The following is a 10,338-nucleotide window of genomic DNA, read 5'->3' as shown; positions in this document are numbered from 1 at the left end:
TAGGGTCCTCAAAATCATACATCTGTATCTGCTCACTCTTGGTCCTAGCATTGAAGTCCCCATGTAAGAGGACCTCGCGTAGTCCCAAGAAGCCAATGATATCCTCGGAGAGAGTTGTGTATGGAGACTCCCTTCACTCCTGTGAGACATATTGTGAAGAATCCGGGACGAAATAGCATATTGCCACGTAGATGCACCTTGAGGTTGTTTTATTAATCTCTACTAAAGACCTGAAGGGTCTACAAGAACAAAAGATAGTACATGTGATCCATGAGTAGACTTGACGTCAACAAAACATGAGAGAGTGTGAGAGAGAGAGAGAGGGGGGACTATTGAAACACCACAAGGGTACAAGACCAATGGTTACAAAGATGGCGATATAACATCATGCTAAATAGCATGAAACAAAAATATAAAGAAAATTCATTAGAGACGATCACTGAACAGTACTACAAGAATAAAATCACCAATCCGCATTACTACAATGTGCCACCTCAGCATTAAAACCAATATGGACCTCTTTTAATAAGGTCTCTTTACTTGTATTCAGCCACTACGGGCATGTGCATGCTATGGCTTAGTTATCTGGCAACTTCTGCACTTCAGCTTGAATGACCTTTCCCTCAATATGCCGTAGACAATTCTCCACTCTCTGGACACACCAATATAAGGCAATAGGCTGGACACTGATGACCTTTGCACATGCACAAAGCAGAATGAAATAGTCTGCATGTAGAGCCTTCGGTGCATTGGCATCTTTAGCTTTCTTCCTTACATACCTAAGGTACTTACCTGAAGTAAGCGGTTGATTCCGCGGTGGCAAGTAAGAGAAACCCAGTTCCTCCATGTCATGTTTAAGCTCCTCTAGGCTCCGAAATCCTTCAGATGCTCTGCTTTCTTCATCTTTCACTTCGTCCTCAAATGTTGTGTCTGTGAACTCTTCAGTCTGAGACTTAAAAAGGCTTGACAGTTCAGTATTCCTTTCCTCTTGTAAAGCTTGATCATTTAAACTTGCAAAACTGAAGTGACTATCTCCACTGAGACTATGAATCTCAGGTATCGCCCTTCTTGGCTCTTCATGTGAAACAAAGGTCTCCTGCAATCATTCAAACGATAAAAATCAATGTTACTTTTGCATATACATACTTAAACATGTTTTTTTTCCCGTCCGACTGGCCTTAGGCCCAAGATCCTCCTATAGTTACCGTTTTTTATCTGCCCATAGGGGATGCCGCTGAAAAAGCACCTAGTAGGCTTTTGAACCCAAGATCTCCTGGTCCTAGACAAACACCTTCACCACTTGAGCTATCACCTCATTGGCTACTTAAAACATGCTACCTTCCTATCATATAGTGAGAGGGCCCCTACTCATGTGGCAAAATGGGCAAAAAAGGCCATCTTGTCAGTTATTGAACTAGACCTACAAATGCAAGAATGGTGGCAAAGACGTAGGAACCGCTCCACCCAATTATACCCCAGCAAACCTCACAACTTTACCAGCAACACAATGCACAGTTCACCTACAAATCCATACTGCCACATCAGATCACAAGTCTCCATTTCTACCATTATTCGTCTTGAAAGAATGAGACAGATTCCAGTCATACTCACATCAACACCACATATTACTTGTCATAACCCTTATGTTCAAATTCAACACCACAAGTGATCCACGCATACACATACCTATCGAACAGTAATTGCGTCAAACATAAAATTTTCACAAAATCACGAATATCAAACTGTGTCATGCATTTGCAAGTTCCAAAGTTCCCGTTGTTATCTCTATCGTTTTTTTCCTTTCTCTTTGCAAAAAGATTAGTAGCCATGTTTGCAAGCATGGACGCCCAGCACAACCTGGTTTTGACAGTGGATGGTGGCTGTTGGTGGGCACATGATTAGAGATGGCTTACATAGGTTTGACACACCACCTAAATGAGCATGCAAATGCATTCCGGGTTAGTGGTATGATCGTCTGTGTTAAGTTGGACTCAACCATGAGTGACCTAGACATAGCCCACCCTGCAAACTTGTATATAGACCACAGCTGCAACCCCTCATTCATTATTCATTAGTGCAACATAAGTAGTGTCAACTCCTAAGTAAAGCTATAAGAATGGCATTAGTATATGAAGATGGTAAAAGGACACAATTGTCACATGCACCCACCATCACACTTTGGTTGTGTTAGGAAACATGTGGTTGTGTAATGTGCACATAATATCACTTCGGTGGTGTTAGGAAACATGTAGTGGTGTAATAAGCACGTAATATCACATAATGTCACATTAATAACAAGTGATAGGGGATTTTGAGGTTCCCTGAAGCTCACGCTCCCCCCCCCTGCGCTGACTGCACGCTTCCCCCCTCTCCCGCCTTCGCGTCTGCTCCCCCCCCCCCCCCCCCCGCCTGCACTCGCGCTTGCCCCCCCTCTCCCGCCTGGCTGTCCTGCACACCCCTGCGCTGCAGCACCCACCCCCCCTGCTCCCTCGCCTCTCCTTCACGCCCTCCCGTCCTTTTTCTTCAGCGCCCCGCCTTATCTTCTCCTCCACCCCCTGTTTCGCGCTTTTCCGCCTCCCCCCTAGGGGTTTTTTTTTGTCTTCGCCGCCTTACCTTCTTTTTTTTCTGATTTCTCCGTCCCCTGGGGTCTTCCTTTTTTGTTTCTTTTAGCCTTCCGCCTTCCCTCTCCGTCCTTTGTGTGCAGCTCGGCTTTTGCAGGACTCTCCGCTTTCGCTCCGCCTTCGACTTAGCTTTAGACACTGATGGAGGCTCCTCCCGCCCCGCCTCAGAGGGACTCTCCCGCAGCCCCCTCGCCCGCCCCTGAGGATAGCCCCATCAGGCTTTCTCTTTCGCCAGAAGAGGAAGCGAGCCTCGCCGCAGAGGTGGAACGCCTCCAGGCACACTCCACCATCTGCCGTATAGTCGGCACTCGCCCCAGCAGAGGGGAGATCAGGGATCTTCTACAGGCCCGCCTTCTTGCAGATGTGGGCAAGATCCTGAACGTTCAGCTACTGGGCCGTGGTCATTACCGGATCGCCCAGAGCGTGGCCAAGGTCCTAGCCATGAGTCCCCTAGACATCAGGGGTGCTCAGGCATTCTTCAGACCTTGGCAGCATGGCTTTGACCCAGCAGCGGCCGAGCAGGGAGAGCGCCTTTTCCATGTTACAGTTTAATTCCCTGGACTCCGCCGTGAGTACCTGCCGCTCCTTTCTAGGCTAGGAGCATTGGTGGGTTCGGTGCTAGAGACTGGCTCCACAGCAGCTTCAGTGGTGGCCAGAGCTACTACCTTCAGTCAGAGTTTTGGTTCCCGACATCTCCTCCCTCCCAAAGGTCATTCAGCTACCTAGGATAGGGGGGGGATGGATTGATCAGAGAGTGGAGTTCTCGGGGCTCCCGAACCAGTGCTTTATTTGCAGGCAGGTCGGCCATCTAGCAAGGCATGTCCTCGCACGAAACCCCGACCCTCACCACAGCAGCAGGCCCATGACGGCCCGCCCACAGATGCGGCTCGGCAGGCAGCCTCCGGGACACCTGCTCAGGCCACAGAGACCTCGGAGTGGCAGCCTGGACAGGGGCGCCGTCGAGGGAGACAACTGTTGGGGTGAAGGCGTTATGCCCACCCTTATAGTGTGTACAAGCCCATAAGTTATAGTACATAGTACACTTAGTACTTTTAATGTACTAAGTGCACTATGTGTACTAGTGCAATATACATGTGTGATAGGGGAGTCACACACTCATGCTATTGATTGTATACTCCATGCATATAGCTTTGCATTTCTCCTAGTAGTAGAGCTCCATCCCCTGCACACCCAGATTCAGCTTTTTTTGTTCAGTACTTTTTCATTTTGTTGGGATGACAGAGGATACCCCATACAGGTACTCCGATTTGTCTCATAGGCCGAGTTCGGTCTTTTGGAAGACGTTAATAAAATCTTTCTCTCTCTCTCTCTCTCTCTCTCTCTCTCTCTCTCTCTCTCTCTCTCTCTCTCTCTCCCCTGTGTTTCCACTTTCCCTTCTTCCGCTGCACATTCTATCACTCCACGCCTACAAGCATCAGCTTTGGGGTATGGATAGGACCTCATAGGCTGTGCCTAGGTTGCTGGCACACTTCTCTTGGCCTCCGTGCTCCTCGTGGGGTGTGTCGAGATGCCCTTGTCACGTGCATCCCGCACTTTGATGCCATGTGGACATATCTGTCCAACATGTGCAAGACTTAGAGTGGTAACTCGCCTTTTGTGAGCCCTACGAATCAACCAAGGATCCACTGTAAAGCATCATGGTTAGGTGTACAAGTCCCATACATGGTGATGGTCATGTGTGCATGTCCCACACAAGAAGTCAGTGCATGTCCCGCACACTCTGTAACCCTCTGGAATAACGTAAAGGTGTACCAGGTATTTATTAGGCTTCCAGCCGTTGCATGAGCATTCTCGTGCTATACATCATCAAGAACAAAGGTGCTGAAAATTGTTTATCAAAGTATAATCTTCGTCTGAGGCTTCCAGATGTTACAATGGTATCAGAGCTTTGCCTTTCAGTGAAGAGATTCAGCCAAGCAAAAAAACAAAACAAAAAATCGCTTGTGTGGTTGGGTTAGAGACGCCGGAGTGTGGCTCCTATCTTTTGAAGAACGGTTGGTTTTCAACCTCCGGAACGCGACCGGACAAGTCTCCCACACATAGTGGATGGTTTGTTTGCAGGCAGGAAGAACCTTGACCACTCTCACTATGGTGACCTCTGACAATGAGAGGGACCAACATATCCAAGAAGAGACTTTCACTTCTACAGCAATGGCATCAAGGCCCAAGGGGCACTCATTATGTGAGAGAAAGACTCATGCAAGCGACAACAACTTCATCTATTGGACAATGCAGCAAACATCTTCACAAAGGGCCTTCCTAGAGACAAGCTTTTCGCAAAGCTTTAAGCTTGATATAATTTGTGATCTGATGTGACTATATTTCCATTACAAGGGGAATTGTGATAGATATGTTACTAGAAATGTATATTAGGCATTAGTATTAGTTTGGTGATATTTCCCCTACCAATAAGTGTCACATATAGACTATGGTTTGCAGTTTATAACATGACTGTTGGATCCAAGGTGGTACCAAACATTATGTACTGTACGGATCCGTACGTACTGTACGTTGTTTGGTACGGAAAAAAATTTTAAGGTACGTAAAAATATGTACCATTGGTAAAAATATATAAAATCTCAGAAATTTCAGCCACCTACATAAAATTTCTGTCCATGTCCACATTGACATATAAAACTTTCGAAATAGAGATACAACAAGGTCACAAACCTACTAATTCAAAAGTGAAAAATTAGAATCACAAGTAGTCAATCATACTTAATAAGTTAATCGTACTTAATACTTAATACTTATTACTTAAGACAAGTCACATTGTCACAAGTGAGTCGTCCACAGATGGTGGGCTAAGGCTCTGAGAGAGACAGAGAGAGAGAGAGAGAGAGAGAGAGAGAGAGAGTTATGTTGCTGCCTTGGGGCCTGGGCAAGGGTGGGTCGCGAAAAGCGGCCAGGCCAGCATATTGCCAGCCGTACTGGGCGCCAGTGGGGCGAACAGAGAGGGCGGCTACGCACAGAGGCACGAAGCGAACAGGGGCGGTGAGGGCAGAGGCGAACTGAGGCGGCGGTGAGCAAGGGGCGGCCCAGGGAGAAGGCGGCGGCGAGAGTAGCGAACAAAGAGAGTGCGACTGTAGAGGAGAGAGCATGGCGGCTGGCCCTTACCGGAAGGTTGAGGTCATACGGCCTCCAGAGTCCAGACACAAGACGCAGAGACAAGACGCAGGCACGCCCACCAAAAAAAACGTACGGATCGATCCGTACGTACGGATCGATCCGTACGTACGGATCCCCGTACGGTACGGATTGGATCCGTACGTACGTTTTGATCCTACCTTGGTTGGATCAGATGCCACGTGCCATCATAATATAAAATCTTGATGCTAGTTCAGGCTGTAACCTTATAGGTCCTTAGTTTGATGTAATGGCACTTTTCTTATCAAGAGATAGTCGTGGGTTTGTGTGGCCATCTGTGTATGTGTGCTTCTTTTATTCTGCCTCTCCCAAATGACCTAATCCAACATAGTGGACCAAAAGGAGGGGCAATAAAGGATGCCTATCTAAAGTGCCTTAAGGGCAAGCCTTTTGAGGCTACCTATGCCAACCCTAGCCCTTTGGATGCCAATATATGGGCTGACCAGAGGCCTAAGAGATCATCTTGATAGCCATCATTCTTCTCAGCCAAAGAAGCTTGTGGAATTGTACTCTCAGCATCAAGGGCAAGCAAGTGAGGAAAACACACCATAGCAAGAGGGAGACCAAGTCAGGCTTGTGCACAAGGGCCTTCAGCCCGATAATGCACATAATCATCAACTTCACATCATTAAAACGCAGCCATACAGGTGCTGCAGGTTAACGCATCATAGGCGGCCAGAACACCAGCATAATGCACCACAGAGCGCCCTTCTAGGGGTGTTTCAGAGGTGCAGACACAAGGGCGGCTACAGGGCAACCAAATGCATGGCTCCAGGGCACCCAAATCAGCCGCAACTTGAGGTCCAATTCTGTCCCAAAAGTTCCGAGTCCAGTGCAGTCCAGCAGACAGCACTTTCAGTCATTGTACCTTTTCATTCCCTTGCATTAAATCAAACAAATACACTGGCCGGCCAGTGGTAGCAGCTCTTGAGAGGGTAGTTGTGACCCTATACCATGTCCTTGGATATCTTTTAAGCCCTAATCTCTGTGCATATTCAGTTTTCAGCGAGTGTGATTGCATCGCTAATCTTATCTTTGAAGCACTTCCACATAGGTGAGGCGTTCCTCTTCCAGCACTTTACGATTCTCCCCACAAAACAATCGACACTCCTAACTTCTTTCTCATGCACTATCACTTCTTTCTCTTCTCTCTTACACTCTCTAACTAACTCTATATCATCAATTCCTAAATTCTCCCAAGCACTCTCACTGTCCAGACTCAGCCAGAACCAGCAGCAAATCAGGAGCATCTTCAGGCCCAGCATTTCAGCAGTGGTTTTGGGGAAAATCAAAAAATTTGTGCTGCATCCTCCCCGGCTTGATATCTTGAGTGGCCGTGTGTGTGGAGCTGTCAATATCTGTACCTAATGTTATAGCCGTACTCCCTGGCCAACCTTGTCACACTCCTAGCCTGAGCACGCTGTTCCTCCTTGCGTACCCAAACATTCATCCCAAATGCTCCAAAGTTGTAGTGCACGCATGTGAAATTATCTCATAAGGATTTGTCACTTGTCTTTACCTCTTTCCTGTAAATCCATGTTCCTCCATATGGGAGCTCAGCATCCAGCAGAGTTGCCCACTTCTCAAGCACCGTGACATGTGAATTCAATATGGATGCATTTAACAATGTGTATTCAACTGTGCAATCTCCTCAAGGACTCAAATCAAACATCTCTAGAGTTTGGCAGTTAGCATCACCAGTCTATTTTTCTTCAAAGAGACTCCCCTGGACTAGCTCAGCCTACAGTTGTTACCGTATGTATTACTGAAAGCCATTGTGGCAGATGGTTTTTATAAGAGCATTTCCTTTACTATTTGCTTAGCATAAGATGCAATCATATGCTTAAAAGCACCTCCAGTGCTGTACTCAAATGGCATGCATAGCCGGATATTTTTTTATCTTTTAATGAATAAATAAACCTTGGGCTAATGCACAGAACAAATTCCTGTCATACCTTCTTGGGCGGCTGCTCGTAGAGTCTCCACAATCGCTCACACATGTTCTCATCTTCACCTTCTACTTTTAAACCAGAGAAAACCACATCTTGACAGTACTTCAGATAGGGGGGCAGATCTTTCTCGTAATCTGCATGGTATGCAACAATGTTATTTAAGCAAGTGCTTGCTTTGCCAAAGCTGGTTCACTCTAACATTCCCAAAGTTACTAGCTATTTCCTTCATAAGAGAGCCCAAGACTTGGCTCACCAAAAGGTTGATCATTCTGGTCTTGCCATGACTTCTCTAGTTTCTCCAACAGATGCTTAGCACTCCACGCATCATCTATTTCATCATTTGCCTCTAAAGAATCATGACAAGCTTTTTGTGCTGCTTCTTTAATAGGACTGTGTGGGTCCTCAATCATAAGGGTATCCTGCGAACCAAACTCATGTGCACCAACCTTCTGTGTTGCATTTTTCCCTTTGGATGCAGTTGCAAGTTTTGCTTGGTCAACGTGCATTTTCCTGTCAGAAGGAGACCCAACTCCTTTACTAGATCCCATCACAGGTTTTTCCCAGTACCATCGACCATCAATCTTATATAGTACTTTTAGAGCAACCATTACCATTGCCATGACATATACGCGCGATGGAAGGGCCTGAACCTCATCAGAAAGCCAGAGCCCCGAAGGAGTGTACCAGTTGTAAAATCGACCGATGTACACGGACAACTTCTCCACAGGGAGGTTCAACTGCTTCAAAAGGCGACAAGATATGGTATGAAAGTTTACAGGAGGAAGACAAAGACCTATGCGCTTTGCAATCAATGCTGCCATGAACTCCAGTTTCCTTGCACCTATTACGTCAGCTGGCTTAAACATGACTCTAGCTTCAATTGGCCAAGCAATGCCAGCTTTCTTCTTCTCAACTTGGCAGAATGCAGCAAGGTAGGGTAAACTGCCTTCCAAGGCCCATTTGACTATGTCGGTAGGAAGGATGGGTTCTCGAGTGATGTGACATGCCAGGTAGACAAGAACCAATGATATGGACAGAGGTATTCGCTCTTTCAAGGACCCCAGCCAAAGAAAACGGAGAGCCATCCTCATTTGTAAGGCTTTATCTCCGACATCTGCATGCAAAAGATGCAATGCAATGGGATGCCTAATGAGTCAGGTCTACATGTAAAAGTGATGGAATGCAAAGGGAGCCATGTGTTCATTAGGCATCTAAGTCGGAAATCAAACAAAAGGGAAATGCATGGAAACCTTCTTCTTTTTCATCCATTTCTTGCTGTTTCTTCTTCTGCTGCTTCCTTCTTCTCTGCTTCTCTCTGGCCTCTTCCACTTGGATCGCCTCTTTGGCCCAATCTTTCTCAAAGACATGAGTGAAGGCGACAAAGCGCAACCAGACAGGGCCAACAACGCTGCATACAAGGGGGCTGACCTGGAACTTCTGTACGACAGCCTCGCATTGCATTTGGAGAATCTCCTGCAGCCCCTCAATGTACAGCTTGCGGACTGTGGCAGCATCATCGTCCATGGTCTCCATGGGATCCTGGGGCTCATGGACTGGGGCTCCTCGGCCCCATCTACCACCTCGAGTTTCCCATGGCCTGGCATCATCAGCGTATCCTAAGTGATGGTGGCCAAAGAGGCCGGCCTGAAAAGAGGGCCCTGGTTGCAAGGTGGGGTCGGCTTCTTCACCTCCTCCTGCAGCAGCAGCGGCGGCGGCGGCAGCAACAGTGCGTTGCGTTCGCCTGCTGTAGCCTGCTGTAGCCTCGAAGTCCAGTAATTGCTCTTGGAACTGCTGGGACTGAGAACCACATGCAGAGCAATAGAAGAACCCATCCTCGCCTCCATGAAGGTCATCTCCGCCACATATGCTGCAAAGCCCGAATAGAGTTGCCATACCTCGCTTGATTCTCCTCTTTCATACATAGAGCTGATCATTAATTAATTAATCTAGTTTATCGATAATTAACTATTTAATTAATCAACTTCACTTATTTTTCTAAGGTTTATCTTTTCTTTTCCGAAAAGAAGACTTCTATTAACTAGAATAAAATCATAAAAAAAGGGAGATCTCAAACCAAAAGGTAGGGAGATCTCACCCAAAATCGGGGGCACTATGTTGTCATGAAGCCCTGTAGGAGAAGAAAATACCATCGTTCCACTCTCTCATAAATTTGTTGTGCATTACTCGTGCATCTCTAGAAGATCTAGAAGATCCATGTATGATGGTCTAGGCAGCCAAAAGAGAGTCAATGATGTCACTCCATATGTTGCAAATACATTTGTGGGTGTCATAAACCTAAATTCCCTCGAGGCCTCTGAGTATCTGGCCTTTTAGATATGCCACGTTGTGATACTACCCAGGTAGTGTCAATACTCAGCGAAGGTGGTGTGTATCATGACTAGGGGATATTTTGAGCTAAATGTAAACAACCATACGAAACTTCATATCACCAAGACGATGCAACCAATACTCCCACGCATGCACGGATTCACCCACGTTCACGTAAAGCAAGCTACGATCACCCAGATTTAGAAAGGTGTCCCAATCTAAACCTATCTAGGATAATTCATAAAACTAGGAAATGTGGGAATATATGT

At 46.6% G+C, this 10,338-nt stretch overlaps 1 protein-coding gene across 1 annotated transcript; it reads right to left on the bottom strand.

The window, feature by feature from the left end:
* Positions 1–402: 402 nt before the first annotated feature.
* LOC147604847 (TATA box-binding protein-associated factor RNA polymerase I subunit B-like) lies at positions 403–9,663 on the bottom strand. The gene is made up of 4 exons (XM_086794689.1): positions 8,992–9,663; positions 7,995–8,855; positions 7,745–7,875; positions 403–1,096 (listed from the first exon to the last, which is right to left on the bottom strand). The coding sequence occupies exons 1-4, from the start codon at positions 9,632–9,634 to the stop codon at positions 578–580; spliced, it is 2,154 nt and encodes a 717-aa protein (XP_086650815.1). The 5' UTR covers positions 9,635–9,663; the 3' UTR covers positions 403–577.
* Positions 9,664–10,338: the final 675 nt, after the last annotated feature.

This window comes from Cibotium barometz, chromosome 61, assembly GCF_041138505.1.
Source record: "Cibotium barometz isolate CiBa-2024 chromosome 61, ASM4113850v1, whole genome shotgun sequence".
Classification (NCBI taxonomy): domain Eukaryota; kingdom Viridiplantae; phylum Streptophyta; class Polypodiopsida; order Cyatheales; family Cibotiaceae; genus Cibotium; species Cibotium barometz.
This window is presented reverse-complemented; position numbering and strand designations above follow the sequence as displayed.

What these genes read in the sequence shown, in the direction of transcription:
- LOC147604847 (XM_086794689.1), bottom strand. Translation starts at nt 9,634, where the DNA reads ATGGCAACTCTATTCGGGCTTTGCAGCATATGTGGCGGAGATGACCTT. An exon ending in CCAGAATGATCAACCTTTTG is followed by an intron (nt 7,876 to 7,994) that starts GTGAGCCAAGTC and finishes CATACCATGCAG; the next exon opens with ATTACGAGAAAGATCTGCCC. An exon ending in ACGAGCAGCCGCCCAAGAAG is followed by an intron (nt 1,097 to 7,744) that starts GTATGACAGGAA and finishes GAATGATTGCAG; the next exon opens with GAGACCTTTGTTTCACATGA.